Raw genomic sequence first — 27,243 nt, 5'->3', positions numbered from 1 at the left:
GTGGATCCCTGGTGGTTTGCCATCTTTTACGGATCCGGTTTTTCTCTTTAATACTATTTCGTATATCGGCAGGCAGGGGGAGCAAAGGCTTGTTCACATAAAAAGTATTGGTGGCTTCCTTTAAAGCAGAATTGATGCAGTTGGTAAATTTTGAGACTTCGTGTTCTAAATCTTTGTTGTTGATGCATGATTTGAGATACGAGGAATCGCACACTACACCGCTGCATACGACCGCAACATGCGCGCGCATGTTGGTGTCGTGTGCAGCGTCTAACAATTTCTCCCGCTTAGAGTTGACCTCCCGGTGTTATCGCGAAGTTGTTGTTTCATTTATCGCCAAGTTGTTGTCTCATTTATGACAACATGAGTAGTTGAATGCTAGGGAAACCCTATTATGACGTAATCGATTACGGTGAATTTGAATCATGGGAAAAATTTGGAAAGTGCGTGTCGGAAGCGCGGCAAGGGCTTGTGTGTGATGGGATAAGTAAGTTGTTATTTTGTGGTTTACACGGTAAATTGGCTGAATGTGGTAAGTTTAATTTGAAGTTTCTGTAGGATTTGGACGAAAGGGGAAAAAGCCTTAATTGAGTGGTGTGTAAATGAAGGTTTACTTAGTAGCCGTTATTATTAAGGTCCTGTTTGGAGGAAGAAAATGCGTATGGTCGAAACATCGGATATTTTCGAACGGAGGATATTTTTTACTCTTACTTTTGTGAATTTATGTGGCGACACCAGTATACAGATTCTAGTTCAAATAATTTTAGGAAGTGTTTGGACGCTGTTAAGGAATTTTGTTTGACTGAAGACGCGTAAATTCGTAAATAAGGTAAGTAGATATTTCCTTCGTGGTAGTGCTAAGATGATTCGTGTAGTTTCCTTTTTTATATTATTTCATTGTTTGGTTTAAAATGTCATATTATATATATATTTTTTTGGCTGCTCCTTTGACATTTTTAAGTAAAAATATGCGGATGTGTACATGGGTAAAGTCAAGAGAGTGCGCAAGGCCATTTTTGTGAAATTCTGGGGTGTTTTTTAAAGTGAAAATAGGTCGATGTGTACATGAATACCGAGTTTGTGCAATTCTTTGTCTTGTTATTTTGATTTTGTCTACAAAGCCAAAATAAAAAGTCAAAGAATTGCACAAACTCGGTATCCATGTACCGCCAAAAATCCATGTAACGCCAAAAAACGTTTCGCCAATGGGTACCCTACAATATACTGCTACCTTTCTCCTACCTCAGACTAGATCTCAGTCTGTGTGCTTATTTCCCTCGTTTTCGAAGCATTTTTGATGAGTTGGGTTCGCATTTTTTGCTTTTTGTACATTTACAAAACATTACCGCACTTATTTTTATAATCATGGGTCCGAAGAAGAAGATGAAGTCTCTTGAATTAAAACGAGAAATTATGGAAAAAATGAGCAAGGTGTGCGAGTAATTGAATTAGCAAGAATGTCCGGGCGTAGCACATCAATGATATGTACTGTGCTTAAACAGAAGGAGTTGACAAAGGGTATAACGCCAGCTGAGGGCGTTACAATAATTTCTAAGCTCCGGATCTCTCTCTATGAAAAGATGGAGAAACTACTGATGGTGTGGGTGACAGAGAAGCAGCTTCAAGGAGGAACCTTAACACAAAGCTTCATATGTTAGAAGGCACGAGCGATTTACGGTGATTTTCTGAAGCAGATCCCACATACTTTCCCAAACGAGGAATCGGAAGACTCGTTTAAAGCCAGTCGGGGCTAGTTTGACAACTTAGGAAAAGGACCGGCATTTACTCCGTCGTCAGGCATGGTGAGGCAGCAAGTTCGGATATGAAGGCAGCTGAGGTTTACATCAAAACGTTTTCCGAATTGATAGAAGCCAAAAGATAAATCCCCCAGCAAGTCTTCAACTGTGATGAGACCGTGCTTTTCTGGAAAAGGATGCCGAATAGGGCTTACATAACGGCACAGAAGAAGACAATGCCAGGTCACAAACCCATTAAGGATAAATTAACTCTAGCACTTTGTGCCAATGCGAGTGGCGATTGAAAAATCAAGCCTCTGCTAGTATACCATTTGGAAAATCCCAGAGCCTTTAAGTCACGTACGATTTTAAAAGATAAACTGCCAGTTATGTGGAGGGCAAATCCGAAGGCGTGGTTCACTAGGAAATTCTTTGTGGAATGGATAAACGTGGTGTTTGTCCTTTCTGTTAAAAAATATCTACAGGAAAACAACCTACCCATGCAAGCCCTTCTCGTCCTCGACAATGCCCCTGCTCACCCACCAAATCTCAAAGATGATTTACTCGAAGAGTTAAAGTTTATAAAGGTTCTTTACCTACCACCCAATACCACTCCTATCCTGAAGCCCATGGATCAGCAGCCCATTTCTAATTTTAAGAAGTTGTACACCAAGTACATTTTTCGGCGCTGCTTTGAGGTGACGGAGAACACAAACCTTACCCTTCGAGAGTTCTGAAAGGACCACTTTAACATCGTGATATGCCTAAGAATTATTGATCAGGCCTGGCTGGGTGTTACAACGAGGACTTTAACCTCTGCATGGAAGAAACTGTGGCCAGAGGCTGTAGCTGAAAGGGCCTTCGAAGGATTGGAACCTGAAGTGTCAGTATTAGAGAAGATTGTTTCTCTGGGAAAATCCATGGGTTTGGAGGTGGATAAGAGAGATGTGAACGAACTCGTCGAGGAACAGTCTCGAGCTGACAACCGAGGAATTACACGTTCTATATTCGCAGCAGCATATGCAGCATTCCCCTATTAACCATTCACCGATTGTAGTTGATATCAGACTTGGAGTGCTATCCATATTTATCCTTCTAGCTCACAGGTGGCTGGACTTATGAATTTTAAAATTAGAACATCATGTTAGTCTTATGAAGAACTTTTAGGAGACATCTTTAAAGACTGTTGCAGCAATCTATCCGCATTTATAAAACATTTATCGGAGAGGGGAAAAAAGCTGTTGCACTATTAATTACTGTAACATAACCATATCTCTTATATAAATGATGATCCACTATCCACTTCAGACAGAGCGTGTTCTGCTTTTCAGTCACGTTGTTTCGCTACTAGTTCAAACTTGCTAATTCACGGCTGTGTATATTAATTGACGGTTATTCCGCATCAGTGGTAGAGCCAAGAGCCAACTACGAGTTAAAATATCCCTGTGCAGCTTCGGTTGGTAATTCAACTTAGATTTAGTTTTAATTTAGCGTTTCTATTTTGAGTTCCGCCAGAAGTATTGGGGAGGACTTGCAAGGACGAGGAATTCCAACTGTACATACTGTTCTTGACTGATTAAAAGAGTTTTTTCACCCTTTTTCTTGTGCTGTTACTGAAACAGTTGAACTTAGCGAATAGCCGCTTCATAGTTCAAGAAAGGATCTAGTCTTCTAGGTAACTTAGCCAGAACCTCATGACTTTCTTATGTTCCAATATATATATATACATAAAACAGTAAAAGTAAATACAAAATGATTATCACAAACAAAATAGGCTAGTTTTGGTTAGATTGCGCATTCGGTGACAATGCTGCTAAACTACAGACGGGCCAACATGTGTAAACAAAAGAATTCATTACGCAGCACTTGAATTAACAACTAAGATAGGCTGCTGTGGCATTCAATTTTATTTCTAATTTTTATATTTTTCGAAAAGAAAATATAAATATTCTTTATAATTAAAAATGTAATTTATTCACAAAATTTAAAATAAAATCTGTACATATGAGTTATCAAAGATGGATTCGGAAACAAATTTATTAATTTAAAATTATGTTTCGTATTTTAAAAACTGAAAACGTAATGGGCCCTAAGGCATTAACTAATCTCGTCTATCTCTAGCACTGGGCAGAAGAATTTAGGATCCACAAGATTGCACTGGGCATCAAATTGCTCTGGCCCCGGATCCATGCACCCATTTTTTTAAGAAAACTCAGCAGCCATTGTTTGCTTGTAAGACTGATATTAAACCTTCCAGGAAACCCAGCCATAACCTTCTTGAGCAATTTTATTCACTTTTCCATTTAGATGACCGAATCTAATGTATGCATATTGTCTTGTATTTTCATACCTGAAAGAGAAAGATGTTATAAGGGTTTGGAAAACCTGAGCTAAAATGCGGCATCTAAAAAAGGGTAAGAAGGATTCAGTTAGGTTACATGAAGAAGGCAAAGGACAGGAGGGCTAGCTACTTGAGTAAAGGAATACCATTGTGGAGGACTTTCTAAGACAGAGGCTCTTAATCAGGAGGGGAATTTTTCCTCGCGCGGGACTTTCAGGGGGAAGTGGTCAGCCTTTAATTTAGCTGTTAAGTATTTGGTTTCAGTTTATCTACACACAAAAAAAAAAAAAAAAAAAAACTACTTTATTCAAGTTTTGGTATTTATCGACATTTTCTATATCTTTTTATTGCTTAATTTATAAAAACATGTTAAAAAATAAATCCAAATCTAAATAAAATTATAGTATTTTTCGAGTTCGGGTAAAGAGGGAAAATGGTCTTCTAGCAGTGGCGACAGGGGTGCATGGAAAAAAAAAAAAGGTTGAAAACCAGTGTTCTAATGGAAATAGCTAGTTTTTATATTAGACATGAGGAAATCGCGGAATCGCCCATTCAGCTAGACTGATCTCCGGGATTTAAAAAAAAATGGCTAACGACTAATAGTTAGCAGTCTTAACCCCTCAGTCGTCAGAAGATCATTATTATATCTGTCTAGAAAACATTCTTGAGGAGATCATTATTATATCTGTTATATCTCGTGAACTGCTATCAACTGGTACATCGGACATGAGATTTATTTTCAAGCATTTAAAAAATCCTTCTGTAAAGAATGCCTTGAATAACTGTATAAGGATATTTATGCTCATCAAAGAAAATATCATGGATGTTTCTTTATTCTCTGTAAGCTAATGACATTACTGCCAAAGAATTATTGCCATATTAAATTACGTTATAAATTTTCGATATCGTTTAGGTCTTTGTGTCAATGCTAATAACTCTTTTAAAATCATAATGTGTGAGTAATATTTGAAAGGAAATCAGTCTTCTTAATTTCTATTTTATAAATGCTGTGAATTCTTTTGTTAATTTCAAGAATAAAAATCTCATAAAAAGGATGTGTCTTTTTTCCGTGAATGAATTATTAATTATTGATTATTAATGTGAATGAATTATTAATTATTAATTGCTGAAAATTTATATTTAATTTTCTTTCCCCACGTTCTAGTGAAAATCACGTTCAGAAATGGTGTCCAAAAATTTGAAATAAAACCGCTGCTTTTTATTACATGAAGAGAAAGAAAATGCAAAATACGTTGGTAGAGCAGTAAGTTGCTTTATTTTTTTAATATAATTGTACTCTTTTATGCACTTATACAATCACTTGTAGTATATAATTTTATAGTATCAGTGTGACATGTAGTATGTAATTTTTGTATGTAGTGTAGTGTGACATGTAGTATGTAATTTATCAGCATATTCGTTCTCAAAACATTTTTTAACTTATAAGGAAATTTAACTTAAAATGAATTTGTTAGTTTTAGTTAGATATCATAAAGCACAGTTAAAGTAATAACAAATATGACTAACTGAAACGAGTATTAATCAATTTCATAATGCAATCAATCAGGATCTACCATCAGCCGAGTGGTAAAGTCGCTGAACACTGTTAGTTTGAGATGGGGTTCGTTTCCGGTTAAAAGAACTATTTGCATGAGCGTTTTGATTTAGTCCTAGTATACCGTACATACGGGATTAGGTGACTTTTAGCGACATTATGATGAGCAGTAAACACGGTGTTTATGACGAGCAGTATGTAAATAACAATAGCATACAAAAAGCTACGGTTGCCTTTTAAATTACTCAAATGAACTACAAGTTCTCCAGATGAATGAATGCGATAATTTAAAAAATTAACCGCTTTTTTTTTTCAGTTAAAAATGAAGCTTCAAATTTGAGTTTCTAACACAAAAAATATTTTAAAAACAAAAACTGAAATCACAGCATTCTAAAGATTACGTAAAAAAGAATGAATATTTTTCTTAGCAACAATAATTATCGTTGCCATTCAATAACAGGAAAAGTAGTGATTAAAACCCAGCTGAAAACCGTAGGTGAAGCAGAAGATAAGTTTAAATAGTGATATTTATTATTTTACAATTTGCAACAAACTCCCACCTTGCAAAGTGAAATTTACAAATCGAACCTTGCAATCCAAATTTAGAACAAGTATAATTTCCAAATTTGTGAGTGATTTACTTACATCCTATGCAATTGCCAAATTTGAAAATAAAAAAATAAAAAAAATGGTACTTTTCCGTTTTGCCGGCGCAAGCGATAAAGTCGCCAATAATGGTACAACCGATGCCAAACGGAATATTCCGCTGGTAACCTTTTACGCCTCGTTTTCAAAACAAGTCGCAGCTTTTTCTTATCAGATTGATTGTTTCTTTCAATACTGGCATATAATTACATAAAATTTTTATCAGATCAGTCTAAGGCCATTTTTGGTAATTAAGTCAATTAGGATGCAATCACAGCGCTTACCTGAAGCCGAAAATATAGAAAAGGTAAAGTCAAGGGTTCAATTCATCAATTCTTATGAGAATGCATTAGCGAAGTAAAGCACTGCAGTTTTACAAAATTTCTGAGCAAGCTATTCGTACGAATTGAAATAATTCTTGCACTTAAACTTGTGTTCCAAATTAAGATTTAACTTGAAATTAATGTAAATAACTATAGACAGCATTAGATTTCTGTAGAGTAGTTTACGTGAGATCAGATCGCTTGGGGTCACGTGATATGAACCGTCGAATCAGGATATTGAACCATGAAAGCATAGTAAATTCTTAAATTAATGTCTTTTTACAAATTTATTGTCTTTATTTATTGGCTTTTTATAAAATTTTAAGCGATAATTAAATGTTTATGCCTTCAAAATAAAAAAAAAATCTTAGAACTAACATTTAAAAAATATTTTTTATGTGTATACTGTATGTTGTCGCCAATAAAGTCTGCTTGGCGAGATCTGCGCCGGCGAAACGGAAAAGTACCAAAAAAATAAATAAATAAAAAACAAGGTTTATAAATCCATTCGATAAAGAATTATTATGGTTCTTCCTGATTTACTTTTCGGAAGGAGTCTCACTTTAATGGTATCAGTGTTCTCAACGGAAGGATCGAGAATAGTTCTGACGGATATGACACACATGGTTCTTCCTGATTTACTTTTCGGAAGGAGTCTCACTTTAATGGTATCAGTGTTCTCAACGGAAGGATCTAGAATAGCTCTGACGGATATGACACTTTTTCTAGAAGACTTCAAGACATCAACAATGGATAAATTCTTTTAAAAGGATATATGCTGTCACCCTTGCAGGTTCTTGCTCTCGCAACTTTAGGGACACCGTCTTTTCCAAGATGGATTTCTAAATTTATTCCAAGAGGCCAGTCGATGCGTCGGACATGATCATGCCCAATTAAAACAATATATCCGTTAGACTAGAAGAGAAACACGCTAATGTGACAATCAAAATCGTAAAAACAACCTTGTATTTAGCGTAAGTATAATGAAACACTCAATCGATTTCGAGGGCAGCTAAAGGTCGCTCCTCATCAGGAGAAAGAAATACCTAGAAAGAAGAAAATAAAGGAGAAGGAGTCTCAGAAACACGTGGTCCTTATCAGCACTGCACTTAAAAAACCACGTGCAGTGCTGATAAGGACCACGTGTTTCTGAGACTCCTTCTCCTTTATTTTCTTTTTTCTATGTATTTCTTTCTCCTGATGAGGAGGGACCTTTAGCTGCCCTCGAAATCGATTGAGTGTTTCATTATACTTACGCTAAATACAAGGTTGTTTTTACGATTTTGAATATCTCCGTTGTTTAAAGCATCTTTTCTTCTTACTCCCTTGTGGAATAAAAGAGCAAGATACTCACTTCTAAATCTTTGTCTAAGATTTTAACGTAATTTATGTAAGTACTTTATGCGTTTTATCAAGGAAAATCGGTCTAGGTTGTCATGATCTTGAGTCTCGTAGTTGCTGCCTCCATGAATAAACATTCCAGGTGTCAATGGTACCAGTTCACATGGGTCATCTTGTATGTAGGTCAGGGGTCTAGAATTTAATACTGATTCACGGTCACATCGGATGGTGAAGCTCTTCGCAGTCTATGGTGGATTTTTCTACCATCCGCTTCCTCCACCCACCCCGCCATGTGCTGTGGATGGAATAACTTTCCAAGCGATTTTCTGAGCGGTTGAGTGGACAAGTATTTTATCTCAATATAATGCTTCGAACGCACTGTTTGTTCCTACATAGTTCGAGCCGTAATCCTAGTCAAGACCTGAAATCCTGCTTCTTCTCGCAATAAATCGTCTTAAGACTTGAATGTAATCATCTGTAGTGAGTGACTGGACTAATTCGAAATGGACCATTCGGCATATGGCGCAAGTGAATAATACGATCCAAGCCTTATCTTCCTACCTTAGGTAGAGAGGATACCTCTAAGTCTCTTGTCTGAGTAACTCTATCTCTAGGTAGCGAAGCGAAATGAGCTTCTAGGGGTTTAGATCTGTAACGCAAGTTACACATTTAGAAGGAATTTGTTTTGCTAACTTTTTAGCTTTAAGAATCCAGAACCTTTTCCTAAGCCTGGCAAGTAAGATTGAAGAACCTGCATTTTTTCATGCTCTTCGCGGATTAACTTGAGGACGACAGCATAGGCAGGTAAGAAAATTGAGTATCTGAAATCTTCTTTTTCAAGATTGTCCACAAGTTTGGTTCTTATTCTCAGAAGACCTACTTTATCTCTAAACGCTTGCATTTTAATAAGAAGCTTCTCGTCTTGGAAAGTCCATAACTGTATGCACTTGAAAAACATAACTTGCGCTTTTTTGAAGTCTTCATAGCTCAAGTTACCTTGTTTTCATGCTAAATGTTATGGAGAAAACGCAGAATCCATGCCGCTAATCCATGCCGATATTTCTTATATTGGGGGGGGGGGCGGAATGATCGCTCCAGATTTCTGTTACTTGAATATTTACCACAGAAGGCACGATTGTTATTTTCTCTTAAAGTACTTTTTCATCATTGACGTCCAGTTCTGTTTTGGTTACTGGCCATTCACAAGGTGGAAGATACAACTAGATGGGACGCTCGCACCATTTCGAATTTCATAATATCTGCGCTGAGCAACTCCTACTCGGAAGATCTGCAGGATTTAAAGATAGACACATGTCTCCATGCTTTAACAGGTGTCAAATTCCTAATTTCTATAACGCGGTTCTGAACAAATACACTCCACGAGTCTTCTCTTTTTAACCAAACTAATACAGTCAGTCCAAAAATAAGCATTGTCTGTTTGAAACTCTTTCAGGATTTCCGAGGAAATAGGAGCAGAAAATAGTAGCACCAATGAGTTCCAACATAGCAATTTTTGTTTCTTTTTTACCACAAGCAGCAGTTCTAATTTTACTATGCACCAGTAGTACACGAGCAATGCTTTCCTTACCAACTCGAAGAAAGACTACAGTCGAATAAGCAAGTTTGCTCGCATCACTGAAAAAATGTAGTGAAATGTGCTCGAGTTCCTCACAGTGGAGACATATTGGCACCTTAACATGTTGCAAATATCTGAGCTCATTTAACCATTTTAAAAAATCTTGATGTGTTTTTATATCAACTTCTTCATCCCAACTAATTTTTAACTTCCGCAAGTTTTGTAGCCAGAGTTTTGGATGTAGTATCATGAGACCAGTTATACCGAGAGGATCAAAACTTTCTGCGAAATAGCTAAAATATTTCTTTTGGTGATTACTACGTTCGTAACTTCTTTCAAATCAAGTATGTTTATGGAAAAAATATCACAATGTGTGCCCCACATCATTTCTAGAGCGTTTGTTGGACTTACTATAGATTCAGATGGATTACTGTACTCCCACTCTCGTAAATCAAATTTTATTTTAGCCATAATTTCAATGCAACTTTAATAAATTGCTTCAGCCTGATTCAGTTTTGAAGCTAGTCAAGCAATTATCCGCATAAAAGCTGAGCATCAGTTGTCGGATAATATCTTCAGGATATTTTTAATTCTTTTGCTTGGCTTCATCTAGTTTTCTTTTTAAATGCTATCGGATAGTTGACCTTAGCAAGAACGGACTACAAGAAATACTAAAATCAACTTTGCGATGATCATAATGTTTCAGCTTATCATCTTAATTGTACCATAGAAATCGGAGGAAATGTCTATCCTTTTTATAGAGACTTATTTGCAAAAACGCTTTGCGTATATGAGTTGTTATGCCAAATTTATATAAGCGGAACTTCGTTATTATGGAAGGAATTTATTTTATTAAATTCAATTCCTTTTCAACGCAATCATTAAGTCTGGGAGTCCAGTTTTCTTTAGAAGAAGCATTAAACACAGGTCTGATCTTAGTCGTAATGTTCGCCTTCACAACATATCGATGGGACATATGGTAACAAAAAACTTAATTTCTTCTTTGGGAACTCTTCGATGATGCCTTCTCGCTACCATTCTTTGAACACTTCTTTATACTCCTCAGGTTTAAGCTTACGAGTCGTCACTTGTAACATTTTTAGTGCAAGACTAAAATTGTCTGCCAAGGGTAAATGACCGTCAAGCCATAGTAAACTAACAAAGAAACGTTGATCTTCATCAACTTTGACAGTCTTTAAAAATGTTTCATTGAAGCCTGTCTTTAGTTCTTTTTTCTGAAAGATTGTGTATTCCTAAAGAATCCAATATCCACATTTCAGAAATATCCATTTCTTTTACTAAAAGGGAAGTTACAAGCATAGCATTGGTTGAAGATATCTTTCTATCAGGAAATTTTCCCGATAACCAAGTAAAGTTTCCATTGTCACAAGTCAGTATTATGCTGAATTGTCATAAGTTTTCCTATCACGTCAGCTGCAGGAAGTACTTGAACAGGTTGTGTCTCATTACCAACATGTTATAATGTTTCCTTCATTTCTTGAAGCTTTTTGATCTGTAGACTTGAACTAACAGGTGTAATATTATCACATATAGTGGGCTGGTCCTAAGCTTCCATATTACAAGTTATATTATTTACTGGATTTTTTAATCTGATTCTATAATACATGTGCTCACATTTTTCAGAATTAGTCCTCCAAATAAAGAGTGTATAAGAGTTTCTTTTCTCATTGAGCTACATTTCATTTCTTCAGCTAGATTTTTCAATACATATGTTTTTTTGGAACCCTGAATCTAGGACTGCTCTAATAAGTACTTCTTCACTATCTGACACAGCTTTATTTACTTACATAGTTTGAAAGAACATCTTTGGATCATAAGTGATGTTAGACATGCTAATTTCAGAACTTGCACATTTTTCATCTCTCTTTTCCGATACCCTATTTCTAGCATCTAGAGTATGACAAATAAGTTGCACATGTTTTCTACCGCATACTGTACATTTTAGAAACACTTTGCACTTAGCAACTGTATGTCCAGCTGTCAAGCAAGCGGAACAGTACTGTTTATCCCTTAAAATATTCTGCTTCTCAGCTAAACTCATTTTTTGAGCAGAAAAACACTCTGAGCTCGAATGCTTCCCTGAATAGAAAATATGTGCTTTCTTCACATCCTTTGAAGCTGTAGTGAGTAAATTTGCAGCTGTAGGTACTCTTCTTGTGGTCAAATGCCTTCCTCTTTTCTTAAATAATTGGCGATTCTCACTTGAACATAAACCCAAAACAGACATGACTAAATTTATCCTTTCTTCTCTTCAAGTTTTAGCCTTAAGGAAGGACATCTTAGTCAACCGTTCCTAAGCATCAGTTGAGGTTGCGGAAGAAGCTCTTCTGATCCATGCTTTCTGGAACTTTTCTTGAAAACGAGATTCAAACATAGGATAAAGTATTGAAGCGTATTTATCAGTAATTACTCCCAGTATCTTTAGTGCTCTAAGATACCTTTCGAGTTTATTGTACAGGAATGTCACTGAAATTTTTTTCATGTTTTTGAACCACAATTATCAGTTTTAACAACTCTCTAACATAAACCTAATAAGGTAGTTCTTCCGCCTTTTTGGCATGCCTTCGTGGTGTAGTGGTCTGCAAGCTGGGCGCGTATTCCAGAGGTCCGTGGTTCGATTTCCGGCGAAGGCGCTGCTCATATTTTATCTTTCCTGCTTCTAAATAACCTAATGACTCTAGAAAGTAAAATTAAACTTGTAGTTAATTTATTGGTTATTAAATACAAGTGAGACCGCGATTTTCTACTACAAAAGTACTTGGGGTGTCGTCCAATATTTAACCATTGAAGGCGTTTGCTCATTTTTCAAATCTCCTGCTTCAAAAATAGATAATGTCTCTACAACCTCCACTAAAATTTCATCTCTTCCAAACCGAGTTTTGAGACTATCAATTGCTTTGACGTATTTGGCTCCTGTTGGCGGTAAGCTTTCTGCAATTTCTCGTGCTCTGAATCCACTTACAGTTGCTTGAATAAGGTACATAAATTTAATTTCAGGTGCAATTACTTCATCATTATGAATCTGTTGGAATTGACGCCAAAAGGGTAGCCAATTCTTAATGTTACTACTAAATTGTCTAATCTCTAATTTCGGCAAATTAAATTTCTTTTTAGATCCGGTGAAAGAGTTTTGAAAATCACCTGCCGTTCGCGATTTTGCATGAATTCACGCCAGTTCCAGTTCGTTTCCTTATCTTTTCCCGTTCTTCTTATTCTATTTGCTTTAACGTTTCCTCTTTATTATTTCCCTCCTCTCTTTGTTTTAGTCACTCTTCTTCTTTCTACCTCCGTTCACTAACAGTTGTTACCAAAAATCTGTAACGAACTGGGGATCTTCCAAATACTGCTTACTCAGTGTAATGATGATAGCCAAGAATGAAATTTGTACCTTGTCAAAGCTAGAAATACTGCTTACTCTGCAAAATAATTTCTTTCAGTTTCGCTACTATGATCTTTTGAGGTAATGTAGCAACAGGTTCTTCGGCGGCATATAACAAGTCCTCCTTCTTAATCTTTTTTTTACTTGAAACATTCTTTCAAAACCAGAAGTAAAATGCTGTCGCGAGCGCCAGGAAATGTAAATAACAATAGCAAAGAAAAAGTTACGGATGCCTTTTAAATCACTCAACTAGCAGTTCTCCAGATGAATGAATACGATAATTTTAAAAATTAACAGCTATATATTAAAATGCAGCCTCAAATCTGCATTGCTAACATAAACACAGTAAATGAGTCTTTTTTGATGTTGGCAACAATTTTCAAAATCACCCCAAGGCCGTACCGTATACTATGCTTTTCCAGCGTTTTTGTGAATTTCTCCATGTGTACATAGATACAAACCAGTCTCTCTGTTTCCTTCACGAAGGCTATCCCTCCTTCGAGGCAGATAGCCCTAAATGTGCATTGCCACAATCAAAATAAATCAAACCAAATAACTTAGTCAATTTAATACCATTTAAACAGTTCGCTGCTCTCCCAGTGTATTTTGTTTAAGTTCAAAGATTACTTAGCAATATTTCGCAGAATATGCATTTTTATTGCCAAATTGCTATGTATTCTTCAATACTCTCAATAAGATTGTCGTTAACCTGTAGGGTTTATATTTATTTTAACTAACATTTATTTTAAGTTTAAACTATCTTTCCTGTCAAGCCTTACTTTCCCCTGGAACTGCCAATGCCAGAATATGTAAATTTTAGTAGAACGCGCAAGGATTCAAATTATCAGCGGAAGTATTATGATTTAAATAGAGAGAAAACAAGTTCGGTGTGTGATATTCTTACTTCACGAGCGCGGAGGTAGTTAGCGAGAAATTGAAGAACCCCGCGTTTCGGCCTATGTGCTTGGCGGGAAGTAGTGTTAATCGTTCAAGCGAGCTTCAAGTCTGCTGAATTAGCAGCGGTGTTGTAAAACGCGGTGAGTTAGTTATTTTAGAGAGCCTCGTAGTTAGAGTCTTGTCTTCAAGTTCTTTTCAGGTTATTATTTTTATTTGACTGCCGAGTTGGCACAGTCTGTGAGCGTCAGGAGCACGCAATTGTAATTTTTACGTTGAATAAAAAGGGACTTAAACCCTTCACAAGACTCTGTGTTTTATACAGTTTTCACAGTCACCTCTTGGTTGCGTGCAAGTTGGAGGCGCGCAACGTTACAAACCTTTAAACTCTCTTTACTTAGACAATTATAAGGGAGTTATATAACATTTGATGTCAGTGATGAAATGCAAAATTTAATTGTCTTATGGATAATATTTATTGATTGTGAAATATAACTTCCAACTCGCTCTTCAAATAAAAGCTAAAATTTTTTAACCTCAGAAATTTCTATATTATTATGGAACGCTTTGCTTTAAATCATTTAAATGCTTTCAAGAATATTAATGATAATTTTGGAGTAAACTTTCGTAAAAGAATAAATAAAATAACCTTAGGAAATATGTGTTTGAGCAACCAGTTATTTTATGATTTAGGTCTTTACTGTCACTTCTGTTTTATTTTCCCTACCAGAATGCAAATTCGTTCAAGAGTATTTAAGGTGAGATTTTTGGACTGCAAGACAGAGCATGTTTCTGCTTCTCGAGGCGTTGCCAGGTTTAGCCAGCTTCTCTAAAATGTAATTCGTCGGCTTTGCATTATAGTTGCCGACATTTAAATTGTTACGCCGGTGAGAAGTTTAAGACATCTTCATATTAAAACAATTGTGAAGTCTTTGGCTAATAGACTTAGTTTGTAACAGTGAATTTGACTGTTGTTTTAAGTTGCATCGCCCCAAGTGGTTGGTTCATCCTGTTAAGCCGAGACGTGAATCTATGTTCACAGTTCTATTTAATAAAAGTTTTATTAAACATTCTCTAGACTTTCTAGCTCTGTGTCTAAACTTAGCGATAATTAGCTTAAAGTCTGTGAGCAGTTGGATATTAATTTATGCTACCAAAGAACATCAAACTCGATGTATGTAAATGACAAATTATTATATCTATTTTAATATATTTAATGATAAGGAAATAAAATTAGGTAATTTTACTTTATAAGGACGCGATTCAACAAATTAGAGATTAATTACTTAAGGTGCCAATTTTGGCGATCAAGCACTGTGTTCGTTTTAACAAGAAATTGCCAAAAAAAAACGGAAAAGCGAAGCCTCCGTCAGGGCTTAATTTCTAAGATTAGAAGTGCCGGAGCCCTATAGAAGACCATCAGCAAAGAGGAGCAAGAGTAAATAAATAAATAAAATGACTATTAAACTCTTTAATAATTTTAAAATTAAATAGTTAATTATTGTCAAATTAATTAATAGCTATTCAATTAATGTTTATAAATTGTTATTTATTCAATAATTATTATATGATTAATTAATTAAAATTTAATTGATAATTATTAGATAATTAATTTTATTTTTACTGAAATAAAAGATTGAAGTAATTAAATAATTAGAATTAAATAAAATGTAAAGAGAGAAATTGAAATTTAATAAGGATTTTTAATGTAATTTTATCGTTAAAATAAAATTTTCGAGATAAAATTTCTACTGAAATTGTTATTCAATTACATAAAAGAAGTGCCGGAGCCTTCTTATTTAGGGCTCCGGTCGTTCCGGCTAGAATTATGATTTATTAGAAAAACTAAGAAGCACTGGCTCAAATTAAGCTCTGATCGTAGCGGAGGGGAGTTATTTTATCATCACAAAAATTAAATATACTTAAAGTGTAGCTGATGAAAATTCCAGGGCGAAACAGAAGGGGGTATGAGTGGGTGGAAACAAAAAAAAGGGGGAATCTTGGTGAGAGAGAACGTTTTCTTTGACCGCGGCTCTCTGATGATATAATTATAGCCATCAAGCAGATGTGTGTCAGGGTAAAATGAGTCTCGAATCTGACTCCTAAGGATGAATGTAAAGTTACTGGTTATGCTTCTCCCCCATTAGTGGATACTGTGGGAAAGAGATGTATAGGATGTGCTTGAGCAGTTTATCTCAATATTTCACTCTTATTGTACTCGCTATCGCTTAACGCACATTTAAGAACACAAATTTTCCTTCCTGCGAGAATAACTAACTGTAAGCATCGATAACAATACACTAGATACGATGGCATGGCGCGAAATTTACGCGTTCCTAAAAAAACTCCCCCAAATTTATTGCCCTTCTTAAAGGTAAAGGTTTCCGCATGTGAGTGAGGGGACTTTACTTGAACGTCTTATGTTTTTAGGAGTTCATATTCCTAGGGAAATAGAGTATTGCAAGGTCTGCTTATTGTTAAAATAAAACGCTAGGAATTCTAATTTTTTCCCCTTTAAATTGTAGTTCAGTTTTATTACCAGATCTCATCTTATTTAGAGTTCCGGTGCGCTCCGGCTAGAATTGTAATTTATGTTAAGTATTGAGAAGTACTGGAGCCGGGCTCCGGTGGGCTCCGGCGCAATTTAAGCACTGGCCTCCGTCAGAAATAGAGTCGAACCCACTTATATCGAATTTCAAGATTCCGACTCAAATGTTTCAATATATTAAATCATAATAACAATACGCATGTACTTGCATTTTACTTTGTACAAAATATAATTAAGGTATTCCCTGAAAAGACATAAAATTAAAAAAAATAACAAAACAGAATGGCAATACTGCATGCACGTGCACGTATTTTGTAATTACAGATCGTGTTCGTTAGGTAGTGTTCGTTTGGGTTTTTCCAATCGGTATAGCCTTGACTGAAGCAGTTCTGTGTAAAGTACACTCATTTCCATTAAGGATAATGCAAAATCAGGCAAAGGAAGAGTTAGAAGCAAAACAAATTTGACTTATTTGTAAAGCTTATTTATTAAACAAAAGGTAAAGAGCAACAAAAAATGCTATATGTTTGATATTATTAAAAAAATTAGCGATTTTTTCTCCCTGGAGCAAATTACAAAAAAAACCTATTTACAAAAAACCAATATTACATGGTTGGTATGATTGTTAATACATTGTATGTCTCCCAGACGATGCAATACAGTCCGTACAACGCCTAGGTATGCTGAGTATCAAATTATCGATCTGATCTTGGGGAATATTACACCACTCAAAAGCAATGCTCTCTGAAGTTCCGGTAGACATGTAGGAGGAGGTTGACGGGCTGCAACTCGTCGGCCAAGCATGTCCCACACGTGCTCTACTGGATTTAAGTCCGGTGAGAGTGCTGGCCAGTGCATACGGGTGATATCCTCCGATTGAAGGCATTCTCTTACGATGTTTGCACGGTGAGGACGAGCGTTGTCATCAATAAACACAAATTGTGCGCCCATGACGCCCTGAAACAAACGTACATGTTGTTCCAGAATGACGTCCCGATAGATTTGGCTTGTCATGGTTCCAATTTGAACATGCAGGTCAGTTCTGGAACCCATAATAATTCCACCCCAAACGAGCACTCCTGCACCACCGTAACGGTGTCGTTCAATGATGTTTTCTTGGTGGTAACGGGTACCTGGATCTCTCCATATGAAAGTCCGGCGAGAATGAGACTGCAAGCTAAACCTGGACTCGTCGGAAAACATCACACAAGCCCACTGTTGCGGTGTCCACAATGCATGCTCTCTACTCCAGGCTAACCGCAGGCGGCAGTTAGTTGCAGTAAGTTGAACGCATCTGACAGGTCTACGAGCATATAGACCAATCTGCCCTAAGCGTCTGTACACGGTCTGCCTTGAAATTGTCATACCAGTGGCTGAAGAGAGCTGAGGAGACAGGTCTGAGGCTGTGCCCCGCATGTTTCTTTTGACAGTAAATGCCAAATACCAGTCCTCATTCGGCGTTGTAACTCTGGGGCGACCTGTGCTGTAACGTCTACTTACATTACCATCATCTTGGAATCGTTGCCAAAGCCTGGAGGTGACACTCTGGGCAATTCCAAGTTCGTCTGATACTTTCCGTTGGGTACGCTCACATTCCAGACGGCCGATAATTCTACCACGTAAAAAATCACCCAAATGCGTCCTTTGTGTTTGTCCTTCGGTTATTGCATTGAAATGCTTATAAAGCGCCTGTGAACAATTTTACTTCTTTGCCCGTATTCCTTATATATCACTCTCTTACGCTCTCGTCATTGTGACGTACCATCGGTGTCATCTGGTTACTTCCTGAAATTTGCATATGATTCTTGAAGATGTGTGTAGTGATTTTACAGGTGATATATTTATTTTAGAGTTCGATTTCCGCGTGACTCCGAATTATCCTTAATTTATGGCCATGCGTGTAGTTCATCTTAGAAACACAAACGGATCAACTTAGAAACACAAACAGATCAGCAATTATGATTGCTGACCTGTTTCTACTCGTGCTATGCCTTGGCAAACCCCTAAAATGGTGCTTTGTGTAAATCACAAGTGTAACGCGTGGTTTTTTTTTTTTTTTTTTTTTTTTATCGAATTTGAAAATGGCGATCTGTCAGTTGAAGACTTTCCATGATCTGGCTGTCCATGAACAAGCAGAATTAAAAAAAAAAATTAAAGATCGCCATCTTGTTAATAAAGATTATCGAAACACCATTGGTCAGCTTTCTGAAAAAACAAATCTGTCGTGGGGAATATTCGAGAGAATTTATTGGAGGATTTGGGAATGAGGCGATCGTGTGTTTACATATGAGCAGAAAGAAAAACGCGTAAATGCATGACAATGCAAACTTCCTTACAAACATCATGACTGAGAATGAAACTTGGTGGTTTTGAAGAAAATCCCAGAAACAAAGCAAGCATCAAACAAGTTCAAATGTTCAAGTTCACCAAGAAAGTAAGCACATCAAAGTCAACCAGAAATTATTAAGATAAATGTAATTTGCTTCTTTGATGTAAATTGGATTGCGCACAAATAATTTGTTCTTGTGGGAGAAATAATTAACCGAATTTTTCATCTTGATTTCACAAAGAGCTTGAAAATATGCAACAAAAATGCCAAAATTGTGGAGGAGTGAAGATTTGTTCTACAATTACAATGCTGCAACTCACAGAGCTTGGCAAAGGCCGACATGTTATTAATGTCACAACCAGCCTCACTTCCCTAGCGAGCCTTCGGGGTGTAGTGGTTCTGCACACTGGGCCGGTATTCCAGAGGTCCGTGGTTCGATTCCCGGCGAAGGCGGTTGCTAATTTTTCATCTCGCTGGCTTCAAAAATATCCTAATGACTCTACAGTTCTAATATCTCTATGACCCGGAATAGCTCTTTGTTCGAGTAAATGTTTCCTTTTCCCGTGGATAAAGAAAACTAACTCTCAAACACATATAATTCATTATTTTGGATTAAAGAAAGTGACTGTTTCTATGGAAATTAAATAAGCGTAAAGCTCATACACAGGTAATGAAAATGATTAAAAATCATTAGCCCACAAGGCTATAGTATCCATCAGTGGCTAGCAATTCCACGCTGAATTTTGAAATCAGTAACTGGTGTAATGCCCCCTGGTGGCGATGCATACTTGTAAACGTTGAGGTAAAGATTTTTAATCTCATCCTGAGATACATCCGAGACATTCCTCAATTATTGCTCCAGGTCTGCTACACTTTGGGGTGCCCGAATCTGGCGGCCTATTATCTGCCATATGTGTGGCGAAAGATCTGTTCACTTTGTTGGACTAAGAAGAGTATCAACAGCTTAGAGACAGTTCAGAAATATAACAGCCGCATGGGAGCCGTCTAGTGTTGTCCTTTTGGAAATGGCTCTAGGATGGCTTGCCATGAAGAATATCGCAAACAGTCGCAGGATATCATCAACATATCGCTGAGTTGTTAAAGTTGTATGCAGGATAACTAAAGTCCACCGGCTGCCATAAGAGATAGCACCATACACCATCACACCAGGGGTAAGGGCTGTGTCTCTATAAAACAAAATTGGCTGATTGGGACTGCTTGGTCCTGGCTATTGTTTATAGAAAAGGCTTAGTCCTGGCATGGAACGCTTTGCTTTAAATCATTTAAACGCTTTCAAGAAAAGTAATGATAATTTTGGAATAAACTTTCGTAAAAGCATAAATAAAATAACTATAATAAGGAATAAATAAATATATTGCTGATTGTTCACTTTAATGAACAATCAGCCTTTTCTATAAACAAAAGGCTGATTCGGACCGCTTGGTCCTGGCTTCCCCATACAATTGACCCGTTGGTGACCTTTTTCAAAACTGAAGCAGGATTGATAGCATAGTGTAGTCGACGGCAGTTAATATAGTCAATAACAGCATGGCTAATCGATGGCAGTTGACAGCCGATCGGCTTCGACGCCACTACACGCGAATTTATCGATGTTGTGGAGTTAAATAGACAGATGTCTTAGAGGGAGATGTGAGTGAAACCCTGCCTCAGCCATGCGCTTTGAGATAGTGTGAAGTGTCACGGGTGGTATGAAAGAGCTGTAGCATGTAAAGAAACCGATAATGATGCCATTAGTGAAGTTCGAGCCTGTTGAACAAGCATCTAATCTTGCCTCCTTTTCCTGCTGTTTTGCCATCCAGAGCCTTAATTCCGCTGATGAGTATCTTTTCAGCTATTATTCTTGCACCTTTGTCCAGGCATGATCGTACGGTGCAGGTGGCGAGCTGTTGCTCGGTATAACCAACCCACTTCACGCATCCCTAACATGCGACCATGTGCGAAGTCGTCCGATTGTCTGTTATGTAGTCAAATTAATTTAATTCGTTAAAATCGCGTTCAAAATTCAGGTACGCACTTTAATTTACTATTTAATCTTTTAACTAGGGGTGTTAATAATTCATTCGTAAGCTTAATTTCTTGCCTCCCAGATGGGAAAGTGGTTAGTGATTTTAACTAATATGTATTTTGTGTCTCTTCATAACAGGCAAAGGTGGCCGCCTATTAGGTGATTCCAATAATAAGATAGCACTTCTATACTCAATAGTGACCAAAGCCTAAAATGGCTAATGCCCGCCATAATAAATAGAATGGAATAATAAAATGGAATTCCATTTTATTATTTATTATTAGTTTCGTAACTCTGAAAAAAATCAGGTAATCGGCTTTGAGTTTTATCTTAACTCGAGTAAAAAAGACATGCCTCTTTTGCATATTTAGAAATACAAATTATTGATTTATGTAATTGGAATTTATTCACTGTAAAAGATAAAATTTTGCCTTTCTGGTATTTCTTATGTTTTTAATGTAGGTTAATTGAGAAATAATTTACAAATAAGTACATATTTTCATTAGAAAGGGAAAGGATTTTTCCGGCTTTCAAAAGCTACATTATAACAAGGACGAAAAGGGTTGAACTGAAGGAACGAAAAAGTAGAATTTTTTGCATTATTTTGTTCTTTACAAGGGTGCTGAAAATTCTCTTTTCTTTTGGGGGATTTTCTGGAATATGGTAGCCCGACTGCTTCCATTTTCTGCACCACTCTCAATGGGCGCTTGAGAAGAAAAGAAAAAAAAAAGATAATGGAAGAAATAAATAAGATTAACTGTAGTGATTCAACTCCGCGAGGGAGAACTAAAGAGCAGTTGAGATGGAAAGTGACCTGAAAAAGTTATCTTCTTTTTCTACTCCTGGGCCAGTGATTTGCCTTCCTTTTCTGCAGCGGGATTTTCCTTATCTACCGAGAATGTTTCAGCAACAATTTTTTTCTATTCCATTCAGAGACGCAGCGATCTGCCTGATTCAAACATTACTCATACCATCGAAGGCTGCTTTCGTTTCCTTCGACTCCCGTGCCTGATTCCTCTTAACGATGTACGCACTTCAAGTATTCATTCCTTCACCTTACCCTCATCTGACAGTTCCTGCGAGGTCTTGGGCCCTACCCATAGCCGGACCGGAATTTGTAATTGTAATACATTTGTAGTTATTCTATTCCAACGCGAAAATTGTCTGTTGATTAAGTCTTTAAAAAATTCGGTCAAAAACTACTGGTTGACTGATGACTTTTGCATTCAGAATAATCTGCAAATATATTTCTGTCGGTGTTTCAGATATTTTTAGGCAAATAAAAGCATTTACTGGAATTCATATTCTCAGGTATATTAGTCCTAGTTTCGGAGGTAATTGTAGGAATTATTTTGGATTGAAGAAATATGTATATGCATGATATGAAATACATGTAGTAATATTCATGATCTATGTATATCTAATCTCAGTATTTGTTAACAGCGGTAAACTAATTTTTGTTTTGTAGAAATTTAAATAGTATTGGAATTCATTTTTCATTCATCGAGCCCACCAGATGTTGAGTAGTAAAACGGCTGAACCTTGGTAGTTCGATACGAGTTCAAATTCTAGCACACAGCCTGATGCACAATCCGGTCTCCAGGAAATTTCGATTGTGAGTTTTCGTGATTTTCACCATGTCCAACGTCAATACGAGCGAGTTTTCCTTAAAATGCCCCTTCCATTCCGCATATACATATTCACAAATAGTTTGCCAATTTTAAATAATTCAGTACCCTTTTGTTGAGTTTTACAAGCTATTGTCTAGTTGTTAGAATCACCTGTATCATCAGGGCTACCAACAAGATCGAATGGCGTTGGAAGCGTATCAGAAATATGACTCTTAGTGTATATTAAATGCTCATAGCTCAATGTTCCCCAATTCTTTCTGAAATTTACTAAATCATTATTATTTTTTCCCTCCAAAGGTCTGATGTTTTACTAGCTAAACATTCGTCGGAAAAGGCCAAACTCATCGGTCATTTAGTCATCCCATCAACGAGAAGGTTGCCCAAGGTGCACCATAAGAGTCCCATCAACGAGAAGGTTGCCCAAGGTGCACCGTAGAGGGCAACTACGAGGCAACAACTATTTTACACTTACGAGGAGAGGGAGGTATACTTAACGTATTTTGGTTGTCAACCGTGAAAGATGGAAGAAATCCCTCCAAAATTGCCCCAATGATTCTGGTGAAAGTTTGAAGGATCAGGTTTATCTTAATCTAGTTATATATTAACAGAACGTTCTTTATTTAATTAGATGATCAACAGATACAAGTTACAAATATGCCATATAAAATTTTTAATAGCTACGAGCTTAAAAAAAGCGACCACTTTCTTTATGAAATCGAAAGCATATAAATTCATTAACTAAGTACGAGTCCGAGTAGTGACCTACTATCTGGCAATGTCTTTTATTGCGTCATTTTCACGAATTCTACAGTCTTTTAAGGTTTTGAGTATGCGCATCAGTATAATCTGTCCATCAAAGTTGCTGAAAATATTCATGTTTGCAGTTCTATAGAAACGTGCCCCAAATTTTAATCCTCTTTTCAAAATGCAATGGGATTGGATTATTTAATTTTGGCAAAGCACACGAGGGCTATCTACCTAAAGGGAGGGATGCCTTCGTGGAGGACTTTCTAAGGAAAACTGGCTCGTATACACGTTACACATGGGGAAAACCACGAAAACGCCCAGGCAGCCAGCCCGTTCGTGGGATTCGAACCTCGGACCGAACTACCAGTGTTCAGCCGCTGGTGGGCTAAAAATGCAACGGGAAGAAAGAAAAAAAAAAAAAATAGCACTGAACTTATAACTTCCTTAAAAAATTTAACCCGGTTTACTATACATACTTCAGGGGTCATACGAAATCAAAGCGAAGTTCTTATGAGTGCATTGTGACGTTACCTTTATCCATTATTGGCCGTAAATCGGACTGCTTAGTGACATTGTCGTAAACGGTCGACAGCAAAATATGTAAAAACCGAGGAAAGTTAAGTCAAAAGTTTTTCCGGAGGGGGATGATCTTAAAGTGTCTCACTTCCTAAAATCCTTCTTCCCTATTACCAAACCTCTTGAGAGGACATTTGGATCACCAGTATTTTAAGTGCCTTCATTCTGCACAGCACTATACGCTTATAAAAGTTCAAACCTTCTCCGGGATTCGAACACGAACTACTACACCTATCAGGGAGGCAAATGATTAAGATCACATTTTAAATGTTTAATTGAGTATCAAAAGTATTTCAATTGCATTCACAAGTTTCGTCGTCAAAAACATTCCCAGAATAATGGAATGCTCAACAGCAGGAAAATCTCAGGAAACTCACTGATTCGAGCTAAAGCTAAAATAAATAAATAAATAAATAAGGAATCTCACTGTTATTTCTGATGATTAGAACTGTGCTGAGGTTAGTAAGTATAACTCTGTTATACATGGATATATATTTCTAAGCTCGGATAACATTGGATATTATACAGTTATGGAACTAAGCAAATACGGAGGGTTTTTATGATGTATCTGCATTGCAACTAAAAATTTACGATTCAAGGAAAGTATTAAAAAGCTATCATCTTTAAATTCTGTAAAGATGTCTGAAAATGAAATATAGTATAATGAAAATGAAAGCTCTACTTATAATAGTATTCATGTGAAAAATTCCAAGGATTTTCAACATAATGATCAAAGTCAGACGTAATTTTGAGGTTAAACAAGTTTTTAAATTTAAATGATGGTAATATTTAAAACTTGTAATAATAATATTAATGAAATTTAAAAAATAAATAATTTACATGCAATAATACTAAAAATAAAAAAATACCTAGTTTTTAGTTCTGTTTTCAGGTATATGGAAAATCATTTACATTTACAGAATGCTATAACTTTTCAAATGTAGTCATTTTACTGAGACTAGTTTCAGTCATTTTCACTCGGACTACTTTCAGATTATTCTGATCACTTTTATTCGTAAATTGTAAATCAATTTGTAGTGTGTCTAAATTCTTGGTAGACGTTAAGCGAATTATCGCTAAGTCTAAATTAACAATTGAAACTTCGGATGGGTGTAAAAGACCCTTTATTAAAACTAAATAAGTATAGAAGGCACACTTTGTGCTTATAACTCAGCCAACTACTTGTGGCGAGATAACTTAAAATAACAGTAAGTAAAATATAAATTCAAATAAGCTAGTAGTCGAAGGCCAGACAATGAATTTAACACACGAAGTTGGCTCAAAACTTAACCAGGCGGAATTCAGCTGCCGGCAATTATAATAAGAAAGAAGAACTATGATAGCAACCTAGTATTAGAAAAGAAGAACTATGATAGCAACCTAGTAACGTGGCCACGAGAGCCAGAACATGTCCTGTTTTACAATCTAAAAACCTCACCTTCATTTTCCTCGCATTCTGGCGGAAAAACGGAAAGGGAAAAGTGAGAGATACAAAACATAAAATAACTGGTTCATTAATATAGTGGAACCTCACAAATTTCTTTAATGACAGTTTCTTCATTAAGCGTATTAAAAAATTAATTTTTAAATTCTGTAAAGATGTCTGAAAAAAATTAATTTTTAATTCCAGAAATACAGGTGCTCAGCCTCTACCTGAAGAAACTCATTTTCGAAGTTGTATGGTAATTGGAAATCTACCTAATTTTTTCAATTTCGGTAAGTTCTTTACTCTTTTCAGCGACATCATATATTGGAAAAATATGCGGAAAATTATACCTGATATTTTCAACCCCCAGAAGAAGGCTGTTATCTTTGTATACGATAACGAGGAAGTAACTCAATTGTGTGCTTTTAAAGTAAAACGACTTGTTTCCCGATTGAATTTTACTCTGTATGATGGAGCAGCACTTTTTTATCAGTGCATGCAACTGGAAAAGGAATGCGATTTTAGGTCTCGAAGTGTATTGGTATCTGGAATTGATTGTAACATCCCAAGAGATATGTATTTTGAATTGTTTAGAGCATTCGGTACCATATGTTACTCTGAATTCTGCATAGAGGGCGAAATTCCAAAGATTCGCATCGAATATACTAGAGCGACTTCCGCTCTTGCAGCAATGCTCAGATTACAAGGTGCACTACCCAATGATGCTCTCATAACAATCGAAATTCCTCTATTTCCTATTTCTCCAGTTGGTAACATTTCAAGAAGTGACAGTCTTATGCAGGAAGACCAAATAGAATTGGCTGGGAATTCTAATATATCACTGCCTGTTTTACCATCTACAAACGAATTTCAACAAAAATATTTCATGATATATACCATGAATTATATACAAACAAATGAGCCCTGTTTCGAAAAGTTTCCTGCTTTAAATGAAATAGGGAATTTTCCAAGAGGTGAAATCCAAAATTATTTACCAAATGAAATTTCATCCGAAATATCTCGTAATAGAATGAAAGAAAATCGAAATTCTTTGCTTTCGACGCATCGTATGTTTGGTTCATTTGACAAAAGTAAGGAAGACGTTTTTTGGAAGTTTTTAGCTCTGTGCCAGGAAAATAATAAATTATAAAAAAGGTACTGTAAAATATATTTTTACATAAAGTTTACTTCGATAATAATATCTACTTAGAAAGAAATTTGAACCAACTGTTTTTCATTTAGCATTATTATATTCTGATTTATTTCTTCGCAGATTATGACTTATTGCTTGAGAATATTATGAATTATGCTGCTCATTGATGATCATTTTATATGAATTCTTTCTTTATTGAATATTTTTATTATTTTTATTAAACAAACTATCCGCATTAAAGATTTTAAAATAGGCAATATGCTATTTATGCCTTGCCATGTACATTCTATTTTTGGTTAATACCTTATTATGAAGCCAACTAAATTAAGAATTACCGACGTTTGAAATTTGCATGTTAAAGACTGGACAACTGTGTTTGCCAATTTCGGGAAAAAAGCGCGACGGACAATGGTGGCTGCCATTTTAATAAGGAAGTATTTAGTTGCGTTGTATTTTTAAAAAATTCGAATATGTGATTTCTTTTGCTTGTTCAAAAGATATAATAACTTTGTACAGTCATTTTTATTTTAATGTTTATGTTATTTTCATTTTCAATAAAAGACATAATATACCTAACAAAGATTTTAAACATTTTTTTTTTTTTTTTTCAGTCCTGAAGAACATTTTAATGGAATTTAACTAAAAATAATTGTATTATTTTCTATTTGTAACATATTTATTCTTTTAGAGCCAAGTATATTTATCCCAGTCGAACAACACAAAATACAGATTGAAATTTATATCATGTCTTCGATTAACTGGGCAAATTTTGTTCGATACATTAAGCATTTCGACATACTTCATCCAATTATAATACATTGCATTTAGAAACTCATAATGAAAACTTCAAAAATTTAAGAGTCAGTTCATGATAATTTGTGTAGCAAGACCCGACAGACTTAAATGCAATACATATTTAATTATGTTAACGTTTTTACTAAATTTCACACAATAATTCCTCTTCGGTTTAGACAGATTCTAATTCCGGTTCCGGAG

At 36.0% G+C, this 27,243-nt stretch overlaps 1 protein-coding gene across 1 annotated transcript; it reads left to right on the top strand.

Annotated features, from left to right (window-relative positions):
* The first annotated feature begins 5,244 nt into the window (after positions 1 to 5,244).
* LOC118194046 (uncharacterized) lies at positions 5,245 to 26,802 on the top strand. The gene is made up of 2 exons (XM_035365233.2): positions 5,245 to 5,341; positions 25,299 to 26,802. The coding sequence occupies exons 1-2, from the start codon at positions 5,304 to 5,306 to the stop codon at positions 26,242 to 26,244; spliced, it is 984 nt and encodes a 327-aa protein (XP_035221124.2). The 5' UTR covers positions 5,245 to 5,303; the 3' UTR covers positions 26,245 to 26,802.
* The last annotated feature ends 441 nt before the right edge of the window (positions 26,803 to 27,243 follow it).

The sequence above is a fragment of the Stegodyphus dumicola genome, chromosome 10 (genome assembly GCF_044657685.1).
Source record: "Stegodyphus dumicola isolate Sdum_Otavi_A_Nest chromosome 10, ASM4465768v1".
In the NCBI taxonomy this organism is placed as follows: Eukaryota; Metazoa; Arthropoda; class Arachnida; order Araneae; family Eresidae; genus Stegodyphus; species Stegodyphus dumicola.
The sequence above is the reverse complement of the archived record's forward strand: the minus strand, read 5'-3'. Positions and strand labels throughout refer to the sequence as shown.